Source organism: Rhyacophila brunnea, unplaced genomic scaffold (assembly GCF_057557595.1).
Source record: "Rhyacophila brunnea isolate RB1 unplaced genomic scaffold, BYU_Rbru_1.0 scaffold_2, whole genome shotgun sequence".
Classification (NCBI taxonomy): Eukaryota; Metazoa; Arthropoda; class Insecta; order Trichoptera; family Rhyacophilidae; genus Rhyacophila; species Rhyacophila brunnea.
Window position 1 is genome coordinate 18091953 of NW_028232859.1, and position 26618 is coordinate 18118570.

A 26618-nucleotide genomic window follows, 5' to 3' on the forward strand; every position below is an offset into this window, starting at 1 on the left:
TTCAATAAAAAAAAAGGAAACCACTAAAAGTAAACATAGGAATGTGAAAAACTATTTTCATTGATGAATTATTTCAAATCGATAGTAAAACATCGCCTTGGTAATGTAATGGTTTGACTGAAACATACTCTGTAGATTTCTTGTATAAATAATAAAATAATATACCGTGAATTAATAAATTGGCATCAGACAAATTATAAAATATTTTTATAAAAAATATATTTTTGTGTACCAAGTGAGTAAATTTAGAAAATACATAGTAGGTAGGCAGTTTATATTTTTTTGGTAAATTTACAATAAGCAATTGAACATTTTTTTGTATCTGACAAATACACTTTATTTGACACACTTGTAGAAAAATGTTCACCATCTCTGTTATAAAATAATTGCAATTGAAAGTGATAATTTTAAAATGAAGTTCAAATCTAAAAGTTGTACCTTGCGATGCTGTCATTATTCGACATTTTTGAAACTTAAACCACTCTGACACAGTAAATATAAATTGGAAATGCTGATTCAAACTAAATAAACCCAGCCTCAGAAAAATTACGAACAAGTGTATTACAATAATTTAGTGTTTAAATGTAAAGTTCTTGTCTTCATGACGTGATGTTGGGATTTCAGGTTGCCACAATATCACCTGCGGCTGATAACTACGAAGAAACGTTATCCACCCTCCGATATGCTGACAGGGCAAAGAGGATTGTCAATCATGCCGTTGTCAATGAAGATCCAAATGCCAGGATTATCAGAGAGCTTCGACAAGAAGTGGAGGCCCTCAAGGAGATGCTCAAATATGCTACTGTTAGTTCTATGCATTCATCAACTTTAATAATATCCACATTGTCTCTTCATTATTGCTTCTTTTGTTTTCACAGATATTATTCTTTTTCTAATTTCGTTCTAATTTAAAAATTTCGTAAGCTTAAATAAATCTCTTCACTGGCAAAGTTTTCTTCTTTGTTTACAATTAAATGGCTGTTGAGAAATAACATCACATTGGTCATACTTATACACAATATGTGGGTAAATTTTTTCATCAGCAGCTTTAAAATAATAATTTAATTATTATTATACAGAAACCTACATGGTGCAAAATTATTGTCCTTAGGGTTCACCAGTTGGCGATGATGTGGCTAAGAGGGTTGACATTCACGAAAAACTGGCACAGAGTGAGAACTTGATGAAAGAGATTTCACAAACATGGGAAGAAAAACTAGTCAAAACAGGTATATTATTAATCAAACTTTCTTTGACCACTACATTGAAATAAATTCTAGTAAAATAATAAGCAGATTCAAAATCTTTATACTATAATAAATTGTAGTACAATGCTACACAGGTCGAGCTGAAACGTAATAATTATGGTACATAGTAATTAATGTATGTTTGTTTGCGTAATGCTGCATCTTATAAACGATTATGCTAGAGATGCTGCATAATATTATTTTACTTAAATTAGAAGAAATACATACCTACATAATTATGAATTACTGCACTTAATTAAATTTATTTTGTGTTATATTATTTTAGAACGAATCCAAAGTGAAAGACAGCAGGCTCTAGAAAAGATGGGTATCAGTATACAAGCGAGCGGAATCAAAGTGGAAAAGAATAAATATTATCTCGTCAATTTGAATGCAGATCCATCGTTGAATGAACTTCTTGTTTATTACCTAAAGGTAATTTGTTATATGATTTTTTTTTTGGTAGCCTCTGAAAATGGTTATAGATCCTGGAATAAAATTTAAATAGTATAGAATCCAGGGACTGAAGATAAAGGAACGGCTCTCGACGATATGTCTGAGAAGAATTCTGCAGTTTTTTGGACATATTGTCAGGCGCGGACCGGACAACCTGAAGAGACTGGTAGTCTTGGGTAGCCTCCAGGGAAAGCGAAGCAGAGGAAGAGCGTCTGCGCGATGGAGCGACCAAGTGAAAGAGCTGACTGGGGGCACCATCCATTCTGCCCTGAGAAAAGCGGAAGATCGAGAAGGATGGAAAGTCTTGGTCGCTCAAAGGATGGCGAAATTTAAATGTGGTCACGATCCTCAGCCATGAGTGCACGACCAAGAAGAAGAGTATAGAATATTACAGTAGTTTCTCAACTTAAACAATTTTCATCAATATATTATGACGTATATCCTGATAGTTCTGTTGATAGCGAACTGAAGTTATGCAAAATATGGAAGCTGGTCCTGTGCATGTCCTGTGCCGTAAGAAGTAACTTCTATCTTTTGACATTAGCATAGACTTGCATAGAGTCTATTTAGTTATCTGTGGCGTAGGCAACTGAATTTAGGCAAGCATAGATAAACATTTAAATTAAGAATTACATGTCAGCGAATGCTATGAATGAAATTACCATAGAAATCGTTTGTATCATATTAGTTAGCAGGTAAGATAATTTTTGAAACCTTTTAAATCTGAAAATTTGTTGTCAATAAAAACATATCTAAACTTATCAAACATGTCATATTCAATGTTGATTGTTATTTTAATTCATTAAAATATATTACTTGGACATTGTCTAAAAAGTTCAATTGTCTACGCTGCTGTCAAATTGTAGAGGTTGGTTGGCCACATCTGTCGACTAATCCCTAAATTTATATCTTTAAAAATACTGAATAATGCTGATAGTCGAGTAGATATGTATTTGCAAGCTTTTATAAAACATTCAATGACAATTTACATGGGTATTTGTTATAGGACCGGACATTGGTAGGCGGGCGCAATAATCCAGTATCGCAGGCCGACATTCAACTGTCGGGTCTTGGAATCCAACCCGAGCATTGCATTGTATTAATCGAAGATGGCGGACTTACCATGGAACCTTTTCCTGGAGCTAGATGCTTTGTGAATGGATCTCCTGTTTCTGAGAGCACGCCACTTGAACACGGCGACAGAATATTGTGGGGAAATCATCATTTCTTCAGAGTTAACTGTCCAAAGCCAGTGTGTAAGTATATGGGATGTTTTTATTTTATGATTCATAACATTTCTATAATGCTACTGTGAGGATCTAGTAGCAGTAGTCATGTTGTATCATTTAGAAGATAGCCATTAAAGTAGTGAACGGAATCAATTTCAAATCAAGTATTGTAAACACAAACAAAATTTATCATCTTGGGATTTTGGTGTCGGAGAGTGACAACTATAACTTGAGACCTTGGCACCGGTGTTGCAGTGTTAGTATTGCTAGTGTATTGTGAGCTGTTAGCCAAACCGCCACACCTCATGTTATAGTTGTCGGTTTCTAGTATTGCCAGTCCTAATCCGGAATACCAGGATTGGTAAAAAAAAATCCGGTGTCCGTATGAATATGAAATTTTACCAATGAAAATTTTCGCATTATTAATATTTAATCTTTTTTTTAAAATACAGTAGGTACCTGGATAAAATGTTTAGCTATGTATGTATGTAATTCGACTCCTACGTATAAGCTTAATATGATTTTAATAAATTTAAATGCTGGAATTTAATTTTTTACTTATGTCTATAAAATATTGATTGAATTTTTGTTTTATTTTTCGAAATCATTGTTTATCTTTAAAATTATTTAATAAAAAGAAATTAAGTGAAAATAGCCAAAAACACAGTTCCGACCTTTACATAGGAGGTGTTGGTATGTATTTTCCAATCCGACAATGGCGAATAAAACACATTTTTCATGTGTACTCTGGGAATCAGAAAATTGAACGGTATTCCTGATTCAGAGATTGCAAGCCCTAAACTATTTCCCATAATTCCAAACGTAACATTATTTTTTCTAATAAATAACCACTTTTTAAAAATTGTTTGTAGCTGCTACATCAGAGCCACAAACCCCAGCACAGCAGATAGATTACAATTTTGCACGCGATGAAATAATGCTAAATGAATTGAGCAATGATCCCATCCAAACTGCCATATCCCGACTTGAGAAACAACACGAAGAAGATAAACAAGGTAACTAACTCACTATATTATCAATAATTACTCATAATTTTTATAATGCCAATGAAATTGTTTTAAGGTAATCAGCTAAGTCACATACGTTCTGGTAATATTTTAAAATACATCCTCATTTTGTTTATCATAAATTTAATACCTTCTGATATGGTAATGTAACCTACCCATAAATTCGGTCTGTAAAAATTCTATGAGTTTACCTTGCATCATGAATAATTTATAAATGGCAACAACATTATCGTAGTTCAGTTTGACTATTGCACATTTCCGGTTACAGTTTAAATCTTTATGCAGCCCGTTTTATGGCTTCCTAATTAATCCACTTACCGGTGATGCAAGTCTATTGCACTTTTGTAATGTGTTTATTGCAAGTTACTCAATGCACTTTCTTTTTTTCGTGTTGACTTTCAACAGAGGTGCATGTGTACATTATTTGTGTGTAATGTATGGTACCTGAGAGAGTTTTATATACAGGTGCCTATTTAATATTTAGTAGTGTTTACAAAAAAAGTATTATAATATAACTACCAACAAATAACATCTATATTCAGTTGAACACTTGAAGACTAAACCGCAAATATTACTTAAAACGTCATTCTAACAAGTTGAATGTCAGCAATCTTTTTTTACCTCCTTTGGTAGTTTTGGTGCTTTTGTGCAGCAGTTTGTTCCAGCATCGTGAATATGTAAGATAAAATTTGTAATGATGTTAGGCATTGTTATTTGTATGAGTATTTGTTTGTTAGCGTATGGATGAGATATAAAATATTTTAGATATGTGAGTGAAAATCGTAGGTGATTTTGACACAGCCGCCATTTTAGCAGTTTTCAAGATTTGTTTTTTAGTGTGTAAGGACCTTATCTTTTAAATAATGTATCGTTCACTGCTCTGATTGAAGTATAAGTACGTAGTAGCACAGAGCACTGTGAACTAACATAAGTAACCAGAACGACTGACGTATGACTTACGAAAACGTAAGACATTTTGTGTCAAAAATTATCCATGTATGTAATATTATTTTGTAAGCATCGACAAAATACGAGGTGTATAAAAAAGCAAGTCAGTTAAATTAAGTAGGTAGTTAATAAGTTAATTAGATATTTATTAATCATGTATTTTTTTGATTTTCTAGTGGCATTAGAAAAGCAGCGTCAAGAATACGAAAGGCAATTTCAACAACTACGAAATATTCTTTCTCCGTCCACACCATACCCTCCATACACACCATACGATCCGCTCCGACTTGGTAAGTTTGAGGAAACTCATTCCTACACCATATTTAACAATATGTTTTTAACATACCTTACTATGAAAAAAAACTCCCCGTTGAAACGAAATGTATTTATATGTTTTTACCATGTTCACTCCTAATAACATTCATTTTTGCCGGTACCTTGTGGGATTGAACCCGTGATCCACAGCTTCAGATATGGCTGCTCTACCAAATACGCTACTTTCGGTGCAATTTTGATTAAAATGTATGCAATTGAAACGATTCAATAAATAAGAGCATGTTAGAAGAAACAGTTTCTATTAATCCAATAAAAGTTTCCTTGTCTATTGTATGCCAACGTCCACATTAATTATTTCAGTTAGCATGACCTCATTGCTATGACAACGAGACTGAACAAAATTATAAACAAATATCCACTGTTCCGCTTAGGTTGTGATTTTACAAAGTTTTCTTTAGTACCTACAATAAATAAAATTGTCAATTCCAAGCACATATATCATAAATCAATATATTTTTATAAATTTTTATTCAATTTTTGTCATGTGCGAAGAAGTGTTTAATATTATTTAAACTAACTGTTGATTGTTGAAAATTCACGCTCTGAAGGCTGAAATAAGAAGACATTTACGGTGGAGTTCAATTTCAAAAGTATTCTTGTCAATTTTAATATTAAACGAAATTTGTTCGAAAGGTAAAGTGACTCCGTGTACTCCAACAACACAAATGCGAGTTGAAAAGTGGGCGGCAGAGCGCGACGAGACCTTCAAGCGGTCGCTGGGTCAGCTCAAAGCCGACATTCTCAAGGCGAATGCCCTCGTGCAAGAGGCCAACTTTCTTGCAGAGGAAATGTCAAGGAACACGAAGTTCAGTGTCACTCTGCAAATACCTCCTGCTAATCTAAGCCCCAACAGAAAGGTATGTTCAATTCTACCACGATAGCATTCACTATTATTTTGGTCAGCTCTACGACATAATCTCTTTTATGATGTACACCCTGTAACCGCATGTCAAGCAATACAATAAAGAATTTGTACTAAAGCTTGGGGGAGTCATAAACTTATGTAACATTGTATTGTAAAGTAGCTATATAATGATTAATATTTTATACATTGGTGCATTGAAAGATGTAACATAATATGTAATAAGATGACAGATGAAACTCTTGTTTATAGCTGCGCCGCCGCATATGGAATTAACAGATTGCTGAAATGGTTATAGTTTTTGATGGATCCTGAATATAACAGACCGAAGTTAGCTACAAATGAATCTGCAATGCGAAATGATTTGCAGCTAATTTAATCATCAGTATTAGTAGTCTTAACACCAACTTTTTGAATGAAATTCACATGTAATTTCATCACATTTATTTTTCTTCAGCGTGGTGCTTTCGTGTCAGAACCAGCTATTCTGGTGAGAAGGATGGGTCACGGGGGACAGGTCTGGTCTATGGAAAAGCTGGAGAATAAGCTGGTTGACATGAGGGATATGTACGAAGAGTTCAGACATCAGAATGACCCCAATTTATCAGGGGAGGAAACACCACCAAATGATGCTGTGAGTTTAACCAAATTATTGTTTATGTTAATGTTTAAATAATATATATTTTCTTATATTGATTTATGTAATGTGAGTATAATTTGAGTGTCTACATTTTTAGGACGATATTCCTGTAAACAAGGTTGTAGATCCATTTTACGAATTACAAGAAAACCACAATCTGATCGGAGTTGCCAATATTTTCCTCGAGTCTCTGTTTCATGATGTCAAACTGGACTACCATACTCCTATCATTAGTCAACAAGGAGAAGTGGCTGGAAGGTTACAGGTAATTGATTATTTTTACTAATTGTATTATGTAATAATTTTATTGACATAAATTGTGATCTTTATTCCACTTATTGATAGTTTATTTAAACCCAATCAAAGTGAATTTTTGGTCAATAGATTAGTATAATATTGTTATTTTCAGGTTGAATTGGCTCGTATTGGGGGATCATTTCCGCAAGATCGAATATGTGAAGCCGCTTCTGACAGTTCCAGAGATTCACGGTATGAGGATGAGCAACCAGATCCGAGTACTCAACAGGTGGATATTAATCACTTAACATAATTATCCATCGATCCTTAGAATCTCTTAATTTTTTTAGTAACCTATATATAAATTGTTTACTAGACAGATATTAGTGTTCAGTTTTTACCGAAATTGATATATTATCATAATATCCTTCATTCTGTAGAAATATTGTACATCCAATTTGTAATTGTCTCATTCATATACATTATGTCCATATATTATTATATTGTGCATTTTACCTTAATTTTCAATTGATTGGAATCTTTCAAAGTCGGTTTTCTCAAAACATCCCATCAATATTTAATTCTTTATGTACATAATGTAGGGTGTCTCATTAAACCAATTTTTATCTCAAATGGTTTCAGGTGGTGGTGCGTGTTTCCATCAAGCAAGCGTCCGGTTTGCCTCCCTCTCTGTCGCATTTTGTGTTCTGTCAGTATTCTTTCTGGGGCGGATCAGATCCCATTGTGGTTCCTCCTATTGTAAATGCCGATGCTCCGCCGCTGCCTGTGTCTCCGAGACACGCGCAGAGTCTCACCTTCAGGTTTGAACATCAGAAGGACTTCACTGTGCCCATCACTGAAGAATTCTTAGAACATTGTGCAGGTGAGTTGTTTAGTAATAATATATTCATGTCTTTATTTGGGAGGAAATATTAGTATAATATTTCTAATAAGTATGTATATTATAAATAAATGTATCTTATTTAAAATAAGAATTGTTTCTGTGTTTGCAGAGGGTGCCCTCTCGATAGAAGTGTGGGGTCATCGGTCGGCGGGATTTAGTCGGGCCCGTCCCGGATGGGAAGTTGAACAGCGTCAGTTGGCGAAAGCTCGAGGACTAGCAGACCGATGGGCCGAACTCACTCGCAAGATTCAACTTTGGGTGGAAATTCAAGAACTCAATGATCAAGGCGAATATGCACCTGTTGAGGTACTACCACATTGGTTGTCACAAATATTTTTCACTGCTAGGGTGTTAAAGTGTCTACAAGGTAACTGATAGATGAATGAATGACTAGGTCCAAAATAATTTCTTCCACATTTCACTCACAATACTTCTATGATGGCAACATCGCCGCCTTTGATTACTTTTTACTCTTTGTGTGCCTGTCACAGTTAGTTCTCGAGTGGCTCCATCTAGTCAGTTCTTTGTAAGTGCTTAAGTTCAACTTCAATAAATTAACTTCTTTCTAAAAGTTGTAAGGTGGTGTTACACAAATAAACTAAATATTATTGTAAATTATTGTTCCTAATCCATTTAACCTGATTCTAACACTACCATACTGCAAGCATTGTGATTTTTTTATAGGTTCTACAAAAAGCAGATATGGCGACTGGTGGGGTTTATCAGTTGCGACAAGGCCAACAGCGCAGGTTACAAGTTCGAGTCCGGCCTGTTCATAATTCTGGCACACTGCCCATCATCTGTCAACACATTGTCAGTGTTGAGGTCGGAAGTGTCAGTGTTAGGTATGACAACATGCTTTTTCTTATATTCCTTGTTTGTTTTGTATTAAGCCGAATCAAGTGGCAACATATTTATAATATTTTATGCATTTCGTAGGTCTCGTCTACAAAAACCTCTGGACTCTTATCAAGAAGAAGATTTGGCGATTCTCCGTGAAAAATGGAGCGACGCTTTGACTCGGCGAAGGCAATATCTTGATTCTCAGATCCAGCGGATCATTAACAAAGCTGATAAATCTGATCGAGATATTGAGCGGGAACAATCACTTGTAGACCAGTGGGTCTCTCTCACCGAAGAAAGAAATGCGGTGAGCCATTAACTATAATTGTTTTGTGTAAAATGACTTTCGTTGTTTTTGGTTTGTACTGTGAATCAAAAAATACCATTTGTAAACGTAACATGCTAGTTAATTCCTTATCTGATTATGCATGTTATTTGTGTTTTTCTTAGAAAAAGGACGGGGGGTAAAGATTTACAATATCTTGCATTCTAGGTGATGGTGCCAAGCCCTGGAAGTCCAATTCCAGGAGCTCCAGCAGCATGGGATCCACCTTCTGGCATGGAACAACATATTCCTGTTCTGTTTTTGGATCTCAATGGTAAATTAATTTAGTAATTCATTATATTATTATATATTAAATTTTGAGCCACACTATTAAATTACTTTGACTAGTATAATGTTTTACTTAATTTTATTATGGTATTGAATAGCCGATGATATGTCAACTCATCCAAGCGGTGAAGAGGTGACCGGAGCAGGCTTCAATTCGATCCTTCCCAAAGAACATGGAAATCGGTTCTACGAGCTTCAGATAATGCAGCACTTCGAGAAAGACATTTGTGCTATTGCCAGCTGGGATTCTTCTATACATGATAGCCAATACCTCAACAGGGTAACTGAAGGTATGTATGCTTTACGTTTATTTTCTTTTAAACCAATTTTTTTTTTAATAAAAAAAAACCACACAATAGTGATTTAAAGCTGGTTAATCATCACGAAGGCTCAGAGCAATTGTATACTGAGCTTCGAGAACAGATGTTTACGATGGATACTGGGTGTGCGAAGGAGGTATGACTTAGTAATGAGGAGCAGCCTTTCATCATGTTCAGAGTGAAGAGGCGACGTTGGACCTGGCTCGGCCACGTTCTGGCAAGGCCACTAATAATCTATAGAGTGTATACGGCGGAGTTACGGGGGGATGCTGGTATGATCTGGAACGATGCAAGAAGACTGGATAGCGACAGGGATTCTTGGAGGTGCTGCGTGGTGTCCATATGCTCCAACTAAGAAAAAGAATAAGTATCATCAAATAATGACTCGTACATGATAATTTAAAATTGTTTCAATAAATTTTAGTTTACCGTCAGTGTTTTTTTGTGCAAACAAAAGTTATTATTATTTTTTATTATTTCAGCTAATGAACGTGTATATTTGATCTTGAAGACCACAGTGAGGCTGTCTCATCCTGCTCCAATGGATTTGGTACTGCGTAAACGACTCGGTCTCAACATTTACAAAAGGCAAAGTTTGACCGAACGGATAAGGAAACGCATTGTGAGGTAAACTAAATGCTTGAGTTGGAAATTCTAAATATCTTTCGGTATTTTTATTTTATAGCAACATATTGTGATAGAACATATTATATGGCAATTTAATTTTGTTTGTAATTTTTTAGGAGCGATACCCTGACGCAATCCGGTGTGACTTACGAGGTCGTCTCCAACATTCCAAAAGCATCAGAAGAACTCGAAGACAGAGAGAGTCTCGCTCAAATAGCTGCCAGCGGTGAAGAGTCCAGTACAGCAGATGGTGAAACCTACATAGGTTAATATTTTTAAAATTGACAAATATAAATTATTTATGAAAATGGACAATTTAAACAATGATAAAATTGTTTCTATCTTGTGTGTTTGGTAGCGATCTTTTTCTAATTAATTTGTTTTCTAAATAGAAAAATACACGAGAGGCGTGAGTGCTGTGGAAGGCATCCTAACCCTCGACAGACTGCGGCAAAGTGTAGCTGTGAAAGAACTTCAGCAAGCTCAAGGACAGCCTATTACTATGAGAAAAACTGCTTCTGTGCCTAACTTCTCACAGGTATGATATACATTAAATTTACAGCTGATAATAATTATCAAACAACTTAAGCACACAACTGTCTCGGTTGATTATTATTATTAATATTGAATCTTAACTATTCCAGATTATGCGTTTGGATGCTTCGTTCGAATCTTTGATCGGAGTGGGCCGCTCAGAGAGCGTGGCAGACCTGAACAACGAACTCATGTCGGCTGCAGGAAGGAGTTCTTCAGGAATGAGGGGAAGGCACTCCTTCGGCGGCGATGGTGACATTTCGGTTCCATCAAAACCGTTCGGTTTAGGTACGCTAGACATTGTCAAATGTCTTTTTGTTTGGTTTTACACGCTTCAATTTTTATTACTTTTTTACATTTTTATCACTTTTCTCTCCTGTACTTTTCAAAGCAAAATTCAAACAAGAGTTTCTTTATATTTTTTTTGGTCTGTAATAAAATTGCAGACCGGTAATACGATGAAGAATTTTGTATTGTATCAATAATATTGTTAGAGTAATAATTATTAGAAATAAATATGTTTTTGTGTCATTTAAATATGTAGACTTAGGGCAATACTAGAAGAAGTTGTGTTAAAAATATGTTTACTTGAAACGACTCTTAATTATATTTTCAAAAAGTATTGTTTGTAGTCGTTTGAATTAAATTTACTTCTAACAGAACTCTGCGTACAGGCATTAATTTGATTACTCAAAATGTATACTTAAATTATATTTATTAGTCTAATTATTTTATAGAAATTTTTGTTCATATCATTTATTGGGAAGCAGATGCATATTTTTAAAATACTAATATGCTGTAAAATTTCTTGTTTACCTTAGATATAATTACCATTATTAAAAAGTATTTAAATGCCTATGTTAAGTGTAGAGCTGAAAGTAATTTTATCAAACTAATTCAAAATGGCTTTTAATATTTATGATAGAAATGTAGGTCATAGGCTGAGGTAGGTGTTGAATTGAAGGATAAGTTTATGTCAATATATTGAAAGTTAAAAAAGATCTCTTTTTTTGTTGTTATGTTTTCTTTGGTGTACTATATTCACAATGATAACTAGTGTCACGTAATTTCGGAATTGTGTCCGCACACTTACGATTCGGCATCGGACCATTTATTTATTTTCATCGAGCTATCATGCTTGCAGTCTCCTTATGATTCATTGATGATTTTTTCAAGTTTTCCAGTATTTTTTCATGTCAGTCGCTTAAAGCTTAATAAATTGTAGATTTATTTTTAATGTCTGTCACTGGAGTTCATGATCTATGTAATTTTTTTTGAATCATGTTATTTCTTCCCCATGATTGTTGATACTTTTTGCCAGAATACTTTTTCACTCCTATCTTGTTTTTTTAGTTTCACCTTTTGCAGCCGCATACTTTTTGATTTTGAGAGACTGCACTCGATCACTAATTTCACTGGTTTAAAAGTTGTCGTTGGATTTGAAAGAAACTATGACATAACAGTACCTTGCTGTTTTTTTTGATACTTTCCCCCGCTTTTACTAATTTATGTTTTGATATTTCATTTTTGTGCAACCTTCAGGCTCCATTCTCTCAGGTAAAACAATGGAGATACCAAAAAAACTAGCTCTGCATACTTTAATGCCAGCATTGAACAGTTTTAAATTCATAGCGTTGATGTTGATGTCATCCATGTTGATTGCAATCTGTTATTACTGAATTAAATTTGTAAGCTCAGTGGAATGAATTTACGCAGAAACAACTATTCCGCCGTATATATTGTCCATGATCTGTTCAATCATATCACAGGTAGTAATTATTTTTTAAAGATGTGTCATTCAAATTCAGCACCCTCAAATCAGTATTGCCCTAGGCGATTAAACTATTTTAGAATTGGTTGATTTATCATTAAATTGGTGGGGTACAATAATTAATAAAATAATATAGGTGATTTTCTGGACGTGTTCATATTGGAGAGATCTAATGTTGGCGTTCCTTCATCAGGATTTTATGAAGTCCATTTATTTGATATTTTCAAAGTCATTTATAAAATTTTGCTGGGTATCATATTTTTATAGATAATGACATCTGTGATTTTTAGCTTTGTAGTACATATTGAAATAATATGATTTAATTTGCTGGTGTTAGCATTATTTGGTTGTATTTTCCGCATGCATTGTAATAATTTGCCAATTTTTGTCCTTCATAATTTAACTTATCAGCCGAACATGTATTTGTTTTGCTGGTAGCCATTTATGCCGTATGCCGCATTTCACTATTATTCTTACTTTTAATAGACTATTATCTAATATGTGTTAGGGTTGTCTCCTCACACCTGACTCAGTGTTGTTTATGTCACAATATATTGTGTGTTTATGAAACATTGATATGCGTAATAATATATTAGGTATTAAATATTTGAGGTACCTACTATTTCAATGTTAGAGCCTTGTTTGGTGTTAATTTTATTACCTACTGATTTATATATTTAAGATTTCTTGATACACAACATTTCTTCGCACAATAATAATTCAAAAATTATCTTTCTCAATTTTGATACAATAAGATAATTTGTGAATTAAACATGATGGTAATTTAAAAAAATCTAATGTATCTAACAGTAATGAGCTGTTCAAATGTTTAAATTTACCAACTCAAAAGGAATTTCATAACAATTATCATTGAAATATTTATTTATCTACGGCTAATTTTACTATTCTATTCCATATAACACGTATGATGAAATCTATGACAGTTATTATTTGATATGTGAAGCGTTCATTTACATATGTACATTTTGTGTATGTAATTTCACACAATATGTACTGATTTATAACCTCCGAATCCAGAAACCATGTAAGTAAATTAAAAAGATTCAAAAAAATGCCAATATGTCCAATTCTATTTTGCTTATATTTATTACAATTGAAGGTTTATTGCTTAATTAAAAGTGGCATATTGTTTTCATTCAAAAATGCGATGTCTATTGTCTAAAACTATTATCAAAACTATCATTTAAGTTTGAAACGCAAAAACATTGTTTACCACAAATATTAAATTGTGTATTAGAAATCATACCTCATATGTTGGTAGGTATATGATTTAAATAACTCATAACAGCTCATCACTGGTATCAAATGATATTAAAAATAATGAAGCTCTCTTTAAAAACTTACCATTTAAAAATATTTGTCATATTTCGTAGTGTAGGTAAAAATAAAAATTACTTACAAAATCGAAAATTAATGTATTGTATCTAAGTAAAACTAGGAAATCTTTTATTTTCACACAGAAAAGAAGAGATCTCTGATTACATATTTATTTTAAAATAATTTTATTGTTGAAAGGTCATGCATGTTTGTAGCAAAATTCATAAAATAAATAATTGGCGTTGAATTAAATTGACAAAATATCTTGTCAGATGTTGTAGAAAATAATTTCCTGTAATGTGAAATACACCATTGGCAATAAATTCATAAGGAATGACCACATTCTGATAGTGTTTATGCATGGCCTGTACCTGTTGAACAACATGAGACTGCTTTTTGGCAATCTCTGTAAATTTTACATTTAGATAAATATTTATAGTTAATTGATACTTGAACCTTTTCAAATTATTCTTTCCAATATCAATGCTTAGACATTTATATTTTTGGAAAAAAATGCGCTATCAACTGTAAACTGAGCCGTAGGATTATGAAGCTTTAATAACTCATACAAATGTATCTTTATTGCTTTCAAATACAGACATATTACATAATTATGTAGAATGAAAAGCTTTCATTTTGTCAAATATCATAACATATTGGAAAATTAGAATTTTTTTTTATTAATTACTATATTTACACTTACGTATACTTAGAATCATCTTATAAATCATTTTTTCTTATTTCACATAATGATTATTGTAATGGAATAAATCCTACAACATATTGTTAGAACTAGTCTTTTTTCATTAATATGTAATGGTAGCGCATTTATTTCTAAGTTGGACTATTTTCTGAAATAAAGTCGTGTCAGTCGCACTGAAAACTGTGTGACTATTTTAAAATCTTAAGAAAATGGTCTATGTAGTTTTTGTATATTGTCACTAAAATTATTAATGTTCTCCTTCCACTTAACATGCAGCTCGGCCGACGTTTTTGAATCTCAACTTGAATCTCAATTCGTTGAGAATGCAGCAACCCAACAAGTGTATGTTGCACTACATATATATTTTATATATTTCGTATAAAGTTATCGAGGGAAGTTGTGAATCCTTTAAGATTAACGTTACGTTTCGTTACGTTACTGTGAAATTATAAAATTACACATACCTAATATGAATTGAAACTTCTCAATTACATAAATGTTTACACATTGTCTTATAAATATTTAATAATGTTCATCTATTAACAATATATTCTTTGTGTAGCATCACCTGCGAGTGGCAAACTTGGAATGCGAATGACCACTCTCCACGAGGAGCCGGGCGGTGGAGGCGTTCCAAGCTCCGGTGTCTCTGCAACGGCAGGTTCTCGCCGAGGAACTTCAGCTGCCGGAGACAAAGACGATTCTCATTCGGATCCTGAAAATGATCACAACACATCTCAAGTAAGCGTTCGAGTTTATATTCGTGTCTTACTTCAAGTCTCATTTATTAATCTATAGGTTTCTTAAAATATAATTGGTATATTAATTTTATAAAATACCTCATCTACTTTGAAGCCAAAAGCATTCAGTTATTATTCAATAATTTAATATGTACATATCTGACTGTCTTGATTTTTACTTTGGTAATCACTTAGGTATCAGGTTGTAAGTAGGGAAGGTTGCTCAAATCGTAACCCCTAATGGAAACTCGCTGTAATTTCGACCATTTGGGAATTAAAACGCAAGTCTTCCCATTGTTTTGTACTTTATTGTGTTTTTTATTGATTTCTATCATAATATAAACATATAATTTTGTTTACACACTTATTTAGATGATTCTTACAAAAAGTTAGGAACCAGTAGCCTAAGTCGTAAAATCAATACTAAGAATAAATCTCACATACAATAAATCGTCATTTCTATCCACATTTTTGGTAGGTAGAAACATAAAGAAACACATAGAACAAAAAGCTCTTTCTCCATATCTTCAGTCAAATCCTTTGGTCTCTCAAATTTTGCCTGTTTGGTGATTTTTTTGACTTTGGCCTAATTGGTGACGCCGCAAAAATGGTTTCGGGATTTTAAAATGTCTATTGGCCTTATTTAAAACCCATTAAACCACTCCGTATAATTTCTAAAGCTAGCGCCATATCATCCATCTCCCACGTGTTGTAAATTCTTTTAGCCATTTTGATCTGAAAAAATAAATTAAAATAATTTATAAATACTAAATATTGCATAACCGTAAGTCGTACCGGTACGATTTCCGAATTTGACGCAGGTCAGACTTAGGGCAAGGAGGTTTTCAAAATAAAATCCTACGTACAGTTACAACTGCGACGTTGACAGGGGATTCATGTTCCGAAATAACATCACTAAACACTAAACACAGACACATTGTAGTTACGTTTTACTGGGATGCAATTCAATATGGATTAGTACAATTTCTGATCGCTAGGTGAGATGTTGTGACGCTGCTTGCCGAAATATTGCAGTGGTACGACTTAGGAGGCAGTACTACTCGGGCAGCCTTCCCCTATGTATGCAACTTGTTTCATTTTTTCAGCCGTATGTCACCAAAAGCCGTGGTATGAGCCGAAGTGGTCTACCTGCATCTCGTACTTTGGATTCCATTCACGACTTGACCAGCGATAGAACTGTTCCCAAAAATTCGCCATCTATTTCATCCAGTGGATATGGTTAGTAGTTTCTTTTAATCTGTCAAATAAGTACCCAGTATACACGATTAAATTATTTAAAGTGGTGTGTAATAGGTATTAAAGACATCTAGTATAGTTTCAATAATTGTATTTAATTGCATGTTTTGTAATTCTGTCACTGGATGTCTCTAGTATCTATTACACTCCCCATTAACATTGAATTGTGATACATGCGCATATGTACATATAACTATTTTTGATTTTGTTTTCATTGTTTTTTTTTATTACGTTCTTGTTGTAGGTTCCCAAGCTGTATCGTCAACAAATCTTACGAGTGATGATACTCTTTCCATAAGGAGCATGAGTGTAGATGATACTCCCGACTTCGATTTGCGAAACTCTCATTCTAACAGCGACCATCAATACAACAGGTCAAAGCATTCAATAGTGGGACTTAAAAACGACATCACTGATCTCAAAAACGACATGAAAGACTTGAAAAATGAAATAACAGAATGTAAAAATGAACTCAATGATCCGTTTCCAATGAATATAAGCGCTAAGACTCCAGTTCTGACTCCTGGGTCTCGCAATAGGATCAATCCCTTTTTAAAGGATTGTGAAGATGAAGGACTGTTTGATAATAAAGTGTACTCGCAGAGGCCAGCTGTAACTCCAGATCCAAAACATAACAACCACAGTCATACTGTTAACGAAACGAAGGAAGAACCAAGGGCTTTAAATAATATGCCAGGAGATGAAGCTAGGATATACGTAGATCCTTTGGGATTTTTACCTGTACAAAATCAGGTTATAACCTCGCCGGTGAAGATTAACAAAGCGAGTTACTCGATTGCTGAACCTGCTGCGGTTATGAGTAATGGCAGGGGAAATGCAGAAGAAGAAGAAGCAACTAGTTCTGACCAATCTATTCCTGATACGGCCGGTGAAATACGAAGCAATGATGTGTCATCTGTTGGCTCTGGTGGTGGATATGATTCACCTTACGAGGGTACTTCTATTGTCAAAACTCAGTTACCCCCAGGAAAGGTATGTGCTCATGCATTTAACTCGTAGCAGAGTTATTAATAACGAATTCACCAATTCATATTTATTATATCCGAGTATCTATCACAGCTTATCACACTCAGTTTTAATGTTGTATTTGTAGGTGGTCCGTCGCCGCAAAGCAAGTGGAGGCTCAGCCAAAAACGCCTCAAACCGGGCATCATTCCCGTTAGCCAGACCACGTCTCAGCGAATCCAAAGTTGCCATGAAGCTGGAACAACAGATGAATCGCCTGAATGTGACTGGAGATGGTGATTTTTCTTCTTCAGAAAGACTTATGGATGGTAAGATATTTTTTTCCCTCATTGACAACCATCTGAATTCATTTGACAGAATCCAATTGTGAGATGACTACTTTTTAAATGTTTTAAAACTAAAGAATTATAATGCTGCAATTATTTTCTGAATATTACTACCTAGTTATTTATAGAAATTGAATAATATAGAGCTGAGATTTTGGTTGTGCATTCAATGGTGCAGTGCATATTGTGTTGAAAGCAGAAGTGAAACCTTCATTTTGTCGCCTCAAAGAAACGATACTTGTTTCGTAGGATATTATGTTACACATTTTTTTTACAGATGAATGTACAGATCTAAGTGTATCCCGCACTGACCTAACAAAGGCGGAAGCACCGCTCCCTGAGTGGGTGACCCTCGGAGAGAGTGTGCATATCCGACTGACCAGCAGCACGGGAGTCGTGGCGTACGTCGGTCCTGCGCACTTTGCTCCGGGCACTTGGGTCGGCGTTGTCTTAGACACACCAACTGGTAATTAAAACTTATTCACTCTGATTCGGCATATGAATATTTGGTCACATTCATTCCACGCACCTGTAATAATTATGATAGATATTTATCCTACATTGATTCAATAACTCACCCGCTTCCTTTAAACTTGCCATTTCCAATATATATTCTTATAAATAAACAATTTAGAAACGGGCCTGCGCAGAAGCATGAGCGTAAACGATGCGTCTGTGTGTTAAAAGTCTGTTTTACACGATACAATAGTATATTTACAGTTATACAATGAACACCCCATCTCAATCGGAGTATTACAAAGAACCTTTACCAAGACAGGTACGAGAAATCATTGTTTTTAATGTGTCTGAATATTTAAAAGTGATGAAAAAACAGTACAATTATAATGATAGGTAGATATATATTTTTATAGAAAATGATTTTCACAGTATGCATTTTATAACAATTTTACTAAAAATACCAATTATTAAGACATTATTTGAAAATTATAAAAAAATTGTGATTGGGTCATCCGTATATTTAACATGTATACTGTTCACTTCTACTTATTAAGTCATAATTTGTGTTCTCCTATTTATTTAGTTAATAAATACCTACAGTAATATAATCAGTTAATGTGGGTTTAACGATATATTTCTTTCCATACTCAATAATTACCCAGTACTAATTAACCTAACTATCATAATAGGTACTAATAATTAAAGGGTGAAATTATTTTTCTATTGTTAATTATCGAATAATAATTAGGCTTCTAAGTGAATTCCAGTAAAACCTCGTTAGTAAGAACACTGATAATTCGAAATTTGCCGTAATTCGAAATTTTCGCAAAAAAAGTCCCTTGAACATTATTTTCATATAAAACCAAATCTTTAATTCGTATTTCATAATTCGAAATGATTTCAGAGTCCTGGCATATAAAAATATTCCATAAATCGTAATATACACTATTTCATGAGCCAGTCATTGAAAATTGTGACAGATTTTTCTTAAAACATCATAAATTACTTATTTTAAGAAGGTAATATAAATAATCCTGACATTTTATGACCCATTAACACACACGGAATCGGAAATTTCGTAGGCACACCTAATATCGTAAAGGAAATTAATGAAAATCAATTTTTTCTTTCTTTCAAAATTGTAATATTTTTACCACATACATTTCATATTTCATATTTCGTAATTCGAATTTTTTTTCGATTTTCGGTCTCATGAAATTCGTATTAACAAAGTTTTACTGTACTGAGAATAGAATTATTATAAATTAAAAACTTAATTTCACTTGATTGGTTTTCTCCAAAAATTACAAGACAAAAAATTTTCTACACGCGACTAAAGCGACTTTTGATTATCGCTGAGATCTTGTTATGGACAGTAGTTTAATAATGTATTCATATTGAAAGTAACTTTGATGATTTTCTACGTGTAATATGGTCTGTTTCCTTCGTAGACACTCGTGTACTGGAAGAAAATAGCCGAACACAACCGAACATCAAAATGTTCATTGTTATGTTGTCGGATTATAGTGAAGACATGAAGTATAATATATTATTTCTTTTCATAGCTAAATTATGATATATAATTTGTTAACTTATGAGATTTTAAACTTTGAAATGTTCTATTTGTAACTCGAGCACTCCTACCGAAGTACGTTAGGAGCGGAATTCACAATCTAGATAGATAGATTTCGATCCTAAGGATAAGTCGCTGAAAAGCATGACTTAATGATACACCCCTGTTACAGGCGGGCTTCTCCCGGTGTAAAATAATCATTTAGTAGCTATAAGTCGAAACGTAACCCTGACCTCTAGAAACGGCTTCATAAAACATCTAATCTGATTCCTTGCTCAACCACGTAAGTATTTCTTTTAATTTAAAAAGTAAAAATGATGATGGATGAAAGAGATAATTTTAAGACTAAATATAAGGATTTAAATATAATAAATTTTGCCGCGCATTGTGCATGAAATCCTCGCGCGCCGGCGCCAGGGTCAGGCTCGTGATTCGCCGAATCAAAGATCACGCGATAAAATTTGGCCAATCACGAGAGTCCCTTTTTTTGCTGGATGGCGTCGGTACGAGGAATTTAAAAAGAAAGAAAAAAGGATGTTAGTAAGCGTCCCCTTTCCGATAGGTACGGACCTGACGACTACCACTGTAAAAATCCCAAATATAATTTGTAAAACTAAAAATTAAGAAAATATAAGAAGACCACGTTACGAGCACGAAAGACCGTGTTTTATTTATACTCCAACCGTTTGAACTTCTCTTTTTTTGTGAATCCGGGGGTTCGATGGACACCTGAGCTAGCCGCCGGAACCCCGGGGATGTCAATGGCGCCCTTGGCAACGTGAAGCTCGAAGAATCGCATGGATTCTTCCGAACCCGCGAAATAAAATTTACGCCCGCGAACGCTAAATAAAAGTTTATGATCCAGGAGCCGGAACAACCAAGAAATGGTTAACTAAAAAGCGGACTCCGACGTAACCCTTATCGAAGAAGAAGTGCTGTCTCCAACATCAAACCGGGAGGGCCCTCTGGTGTTCGAAGACAGTCCACATACGGAGCTGACCGCGCCTAGCGTCGTGCTGGAGACCGTAGCACCGGCGCGTCTCCAGTACGACGAATGGCTGCACAAATCCCACCTATGGAGACCAGACGCATCATCGACGGTATCCAGCGAGGAGGGCTCGTAGAGGCCACGGCCCACTCACGACGAAAAACGGCGAGCAAAATGCCGATTTTCCTAGGGTATCACTAACATGTCGTGTACCCTAGTCGACCACGGGATGTTCGGTGAGGAGAGAAAAAGGAAACGCGAGGCTAGGGAGCCTCACAAGAGGGCTGAGAAGGCGCGCAAGCTGAGATGAATCGAAGAAGCTGTACGGGCGCAGGCTCGACCACGAGGAGATGAAGCAGGACCAGTCGCCAACCCTCTAGTCAAGGGTGAACGCCGAGTTGCTGTTGGAAGTTTCAGTGTAAACAGTGTAGTTAAAAGTGAAGATAATAATCGTAAATATCCGGAAATTCTTCTAATTACGGATAAAAAGTTAATTAAGGACCCACTTTCTGAGCCCTATAATCTTAAGTTCGTTAGTAAGAAAAATGTACATTCTAGTTTTAAAAATAACGCTCCGCAAAGTGACGCCAATTCTTTCCGTTCAAATAAAGTAAATATGAATGAATTCGAAAACATTAACATTGAAAATCGCAAACAATTTTATAAACGGGAAAGACGATATTCTACAGTAGCGCGAAACCTGTTTCAAAGTTACGCCGTGTTAATAATTTGAATCCAAAGAGAAACGAGGAAAATAGTACACTACCGACCCTATTATTTCTTTACAAATTACCAATCGTAAATTTAACACAGCGAAAACGGAACGGGAATAATAAGGCGTCACTCGACAAAGTGTTAGTTGTTATGTTAAATTTTAATAATAAGTTAAAATTAGGTATAAAAGGATGAAAGTAGAGATTGTATGCTTGTGATAAAAAAAAAAAAAAAAAAAATGAGTCAATAAGCCGTAAATTTCTCAACGGGGTTTCTTTAATAAAAAAAAATAATAATAATAAAACGTGAGAGGCACCGTAAATCGGCGCGGCGCGCCTTTGGAATAGGATGTCGGGCGCGTAAAACGAAACAACAAATTTTTTAAAATAAAATGGGTTTCACTAAAAATAAAGTTAATTACACAGTTTTAAGTGTACTGATTCAGAAATAAATATAATGAGAGGGTGGAATATTTCAATTTTTAATATCAATGTGATTTATACAGTCAATACAATGTTGCAAAATAACTATGGGTATTAGGGTAAAATATTAAAAGTGATAGTAAGTACCATAAGTACAATGGGAAGATTTTATATAAAATTAGTAGCTATTTAATGTATGGGGTAGGAGTAATTAATAAAGTAAATTCGAATAAATTTAAAGTACGGGAAGTCTAATGAACGAATAAATTACTAAAGAAAGAAAAAGAATAAATACAGATGAAGACAATTTGGAAGCACAAAGGGAGCCACCTCTCGAAGTAAGCGCATCCAAAGGCAGCGTAGCCGAAAATTCATGATACCAAAGCTTGATGGTGTGGAGAGTGCGCACTCTCCTTTCTCGCGCAGGTTCATGGAGAGACTAGGGACGTGACGCCTGAAAGATCGTGAAACAACAAGAGGTACTTCCGAAGTGTAACCATCTACAAAAAAAAAAAAAGAAAGGGAAAAGGATACTTATTGTGAAAATCCATCCTAGTACCTGTGGGAAAGCCGTGCCGCCGTCAACGAGCCTGGCCGTTGTACCGCTATACGATGCCTTGCCCGCAGTAATAGGAACAGATGGAGACACAGTATCTGTCCATCTATGAGGTGATACTCCAGAGACCAGCAGATCAGTGGAAAACTTTCCACAGAAAGATATCCGCTGCTCGGAACGAGCCTGGCTCAATAGTAACGCCACTACCACGCCCTGGTTGCAAAGGCAGACGACGCCAAACGAGGTACGCTCCTATTGCACCAGAAGAAGAAAAACATAACACGAAATAATAATTCCGAACGAGGGCCAAACGTCTACAAATGTAGCCTCTCGGAATACAAAAAACTGGACAGCCCAAGAGTCGAAGACTATAGCTCCACGACCCCTCCGCTGACTAGTATAAAAGAACGAGAAGAGTACCAAAACCATTACGAAAACAAAATAAACGCACGACATTACAGGAGAAAAATAAAATAATAATAAATTATGACAAATGATAATAAGAAAGGAAAATAAATCAAACTGTGACTTATTCAGGAGCATTGCTTTGAGCAGGAAAATAGTAATTAAAATAAATATAGAAACAATACGTAAAGTTAGTTGTTTTTTTTTTTTGTTAGAATAGTTAGATTGTAGTTGAATTTTTTTTATATAAACTGTTATCATGCCATGTACTTAACGGATGAACAAGGAATTGGATGGGTGGCCGATGAGATCAGGGCGTACCTTTCGACTTTAATCCAGATGGGGCGAATGATACACCCCTGTTACAGGCGGGCTTCTCCCGGTGTAAAATAATCATTTAGTAGCTATAAGTCGAAACGTAACCCTGACCTCTAGAAACGGCTTCATAAAACATCTAATCTGATTCCTTGCTCAACCACGTAAGTATTTCTTTTAATTTAAAAAGTAAAAATGATGATGGATGAAAGAGATAATTTTAAGACTAAATATAAGGATTTAAATATAATAAATTTTGCCGCGCATTGTGCATGAAATCCTCGCGCGCCGGCGCCAGGGTCAGGCTCGTGATTCGCCGAATCAAAGATCACGCGATAAAATTTGGCCAATCACGAGAGTCCCTTTTTTTGCTGGATGGCGTCGGTACGAGGAATTTAAAAAGAAAGAAAAAAGGATGTTAGTAAGCGTCCCCTTTCCGATAGGTACGGACCTGACGACTACCACTGTAAAAATCCCAAATATAATTTGTAAAACTAAAAATTAAGAAAATATAAGAAGACCACGTTACGAGCACGAAAGACCGTGTTTTATTTATACTCCAACCGTTTGAATTTCTTTTTTTTTGTGAATCCGGGGTTCGATGGACACCTGAGCTAGCCGCTGGAACCCCGGGGATCTCATTAACTATAGACAATCCTGAGTATAGAGTTAAGGAATCCTTAACCATAGACAACTTTTGTTATGAACACGCCCCCTTATGTATTACCATTTACCACTGACAGCTGCTGTCAAAATAAATTCGCATGTCTATAAAACAGTCCATACACTCAAATTCATTTAACAATGTATCTCAATATGGATATTGATAGTGTTAATTCGTTTGGCATGTACTTGCAGAATATTATTTTACTTTTATACGCCAGCCCGCAGAAATACAAAATGCCAGGTAAAGAATGACACTTGACGCTAGTGTTACCATGTTAAAAAAAATATCTTACGGTGCCTGTCGAATGACTTATAACGGAAACATAAGAGTATTATAATTAAATATTAATATGTATTTATAGTTATTGCATTTATAAAATGCAGTTGTCATATTTTTGTCATCGTTTAAAAATTATAAAATAATTTACCTAAACTATAGGAAAGAGAATTTTTAAATATGGTATTATTTTCAATAGAAACGATCTTAACTAAGGACAATGTTTCTGCATAGTGTTTTCTGCTAAGGAAATTTTAGTTATGATAAATGTTTCTGCATTCCGCTCTAGGTGTGTAGACTTGATAAGCTGAAAAAAATCAGTTTGATGGTATGTATTGGTGTTTTATGATTTGATAAATACTTATGTAATTATCATTTTACAGGTAAAAATGATGGCACAGTTCAAGGCGAGAGATATTTTAATTGCAAGCCGCGACACGGTCTATTTGTCCGACCAGATAAGCTGGCGCAAGATCGCCGAGGGCGCGCCATGCGTCAACAAAAGTTAACCTCCGTTCCTTCCCAATGCCACACCGATATTGGAGGAATGAAGCGAGCCACCAGCAGAGGTCAGTTTTTTAAGTTGTCTATGTACGTACTCTGTTGAGCTTGTAGAATTTTTCATTTTGTGATAATTAAATCGCTATGTTATGTATGTTATGTGTACCAAAAGGTGAAACCTGTATCTATAAAAATAATATTCATATATTAGTTAAACAACTCATATAAGGTAAAGTCATCAATTACCGTCCCCTGTCCTAATACCGCCCCCTTTCTATCTCAGAAAGTATGAGTCGCACTTCTGCGGCGAAAATTTAACAGGTGGTTTCATTCCCCTGCAAACGACATATCGAGCAACAGCGAGCGCACTAGTCGACCATAAAAATATTAAACAATTTGGCAATAATGAGTTTTTTTCTTAAATACACATAAATCTATGTAGGTTAGTTTCCATGCAACGTTTTACAAATATTTAAATGCAATAATATGATCGATACCTAATGGATTCAGAGGATTATATTTTATTCTGTATTATATTATTATAAGCCATGTGAAAGATACCAGCTTCCAAATTGCGGCATATGGTGATGCCAAATATCGCCCCCCCTATGGTGTCTACATAGCGTCCTGGGGGCGGTATTTAGATCCCATATTCACAAGTCATCCAAATATATTGATCATTTATGAAAACAATATACTATATATATATATATATCTACAGATGTATCGATTGAGGGAATCACCCAATGGTCACTATTATCAATTGTGTTTGATTGTGATGGGGAAAATGAAAAATTGGGACCGGATCAATATGATGAAAGCAGTTGCAGCAGTAAAAAAGGAAGAGATGGGATTCAAAATTGCCCACACTTATTTAATTGTAATACATTATGCATAATTTAAATAAACATCATCGAATAATTTATTTAACTATTTATACTAATTTAACTTTCATTTAGCATTCCAAGTTTTTGTTAAAAATGATATTAATTCTTTTTGGGTCCAAATATCACCCCGGGGGCGATGTTTAGATAACTTTTACAAAAGTAACAAAAATGCCATTTTTTATTATATCGATAAATTATTTTTGTTTTAGTTTATATTCTATTTTATCTTGTATATTGTCATAACCAACAATATAAAGAATATAAATAAAATTAATTAAAATATCACTATACGCAAATATGCTTGTAAAATGACCAAAACAAACGGGGGACTGTATTTGGCGACTTTACCTTAAATGTTATTTAAATTCGTTTAAGTTACCCTCAGTCGATAGTATTATTTTTGTTTAATAAAGGATTTGTATGTGTCTTTTTCAGGTGAAGGTCTTTCCACTCTTCACAGATCAAGAAGTCGAGGCGAAAGCATAAACGCGGTTGGGACACAATCTAGTTCAAGAAATAAATAAATCAATTTTACATTCCTGATGCATCTATCTATCCACATTATAGATCATTTTTATATGACACTATATTTTACACGGTTTTGAAAGATGTGGCTTTTTACTAGAGAATTATTAAACTATATTTGAAATATTAGATGGATAATCTTGTGAGAGAGATGATGACGAACATCTAAATTATATTGTTATACTTTGCGTTGGAGATTGTTTTTGTCAGTGAAGTTTTGTGTGTGCGGACGTTTTAACAATGGCACTAACGAATGGAAAAAGCAATACATTAATTGTTGAAATTGATTAAAAGGTTTGGGATTTGATAAATAATTATGACTTCAGTGAAATAACACCTGGGTATTCAGTATAGTATGTGATTGATTGTCCTATGGTAGTAGAA

The 26618-nt window shown here is 34.5% G+C and overlaps 1 protein-coding gene across 2 annotated transcripts in view; it reads left to right on the top strand.

Moving 5' to 3' along the window:
- The window catches only part of Khc-73 (Kinesin heavy chain 73), a 313669-nt gene extending 287287 nt beyond the window's left edge, over nucleotides 1-26382 (top strand). The window contains exons 7-35 of one of the 2 annotated variants that reach the window (XM_085947188.1): nucleotides 625-804; nucleotides 1112-1229; nucleotides 1534-1682; nucleotides 2710-2959; nucleotides 3805-3948; nucleotides 5085-5198; nucleotides 5878-6101; nucleotides 6564-6740; nucleotides 6844-7011; nucleotides 7156-7272; nucleotides 7626-7866; nucleotides 7997-8193; nucleotides 8572-8732; nucleotides 8827-9037; nucleotides 9224-9329; nucleotides 9442-9633; nucleotides 10146-10290; nucleotides 10407-10555; nucleotides 10683-10828; nucleotides 10935-11112; nucleotides 12367-12381; nucleotides 14913-14978; nucleotides 15199-15377; nucleotides 16483-16615; nucleotides 16878-17626; nucleotides 17748-17928; nucleotides 18224-18412; nucleotides 24705-24890; nucleotides 26145-26382. In XM_085947188.1, coding sequence (XP_085803314.1) covers nucleotides 625-804; nucleotides 1112-1229; nucleotides 1534-1682; nucleotides 2710-2959; nucleotides 3805-3948; nucleotides 5085-5198; nucleotides 5878-6101; nucleotides 6564-6740; nucleotides 6844-7011; nucleotides 7156-7272; nucleotides 7626-7866; nucleotides 7997-8193; nucleotides 8572-8732; nucleotides 8827-9037; nucleotides 9224-9329; nucleotides 9442-9633; nucleotides 10146-10290; nucleotides 10407-10555; nucleotides 10683-10828; nucleotides 10935-11112; nucleotides 12367-12381; nucleotides 14913-14978; nucleotides 15199-15377; nucleotides 16483-16615; nucleotides 16878-17626; nucleotides 17748-17928; nucleotides 18224-18412; nucleotides 24705-24890; nucleotides 26145-26233 — 5154 coding nt within the window. In that variant the 3' untranslated portion in view covers nucleotides 26234-26382. The remainder of the gene's footprint in view (nucleotides 1-624; nucleotides 805-1111; nucleotides 1230-1533; nucleotides 1683-2709; nucleotides 2960-3804; nucleotides 3949-5084; nucleotides 5199-5877; nucleotides 6102-6563; nucleotides 6741-6843; nucleotides 7012-7155; nucleotides 7273-7625; nucleotides 7867-7996; nucleotides 8194-8571; nucleotides 8733-8826; nucleotides 9038-9223; nucleotides 9330-9441; nucleotides 9634-10145; nucleotides 10291-10406; nucleotides 10556-10682; nucleotides 10829-10934; nucleotides 11113-12366; nucleotides 12382-14912; nucleotides 14979-15198; nucleotides 15378-16482; nucleotides 16616-16877; nucleotides 17627-17747; nucleotides 17929-18223; nucleotides 18413-24704; nucleotides 24891-26144) is intronic. The other variant, XM_085947189.1, reaches the window with a different exon arrangement.
- The last annotated feature ends 236 nt before the right edge of the window (nucleotides 26383-26618 follow it).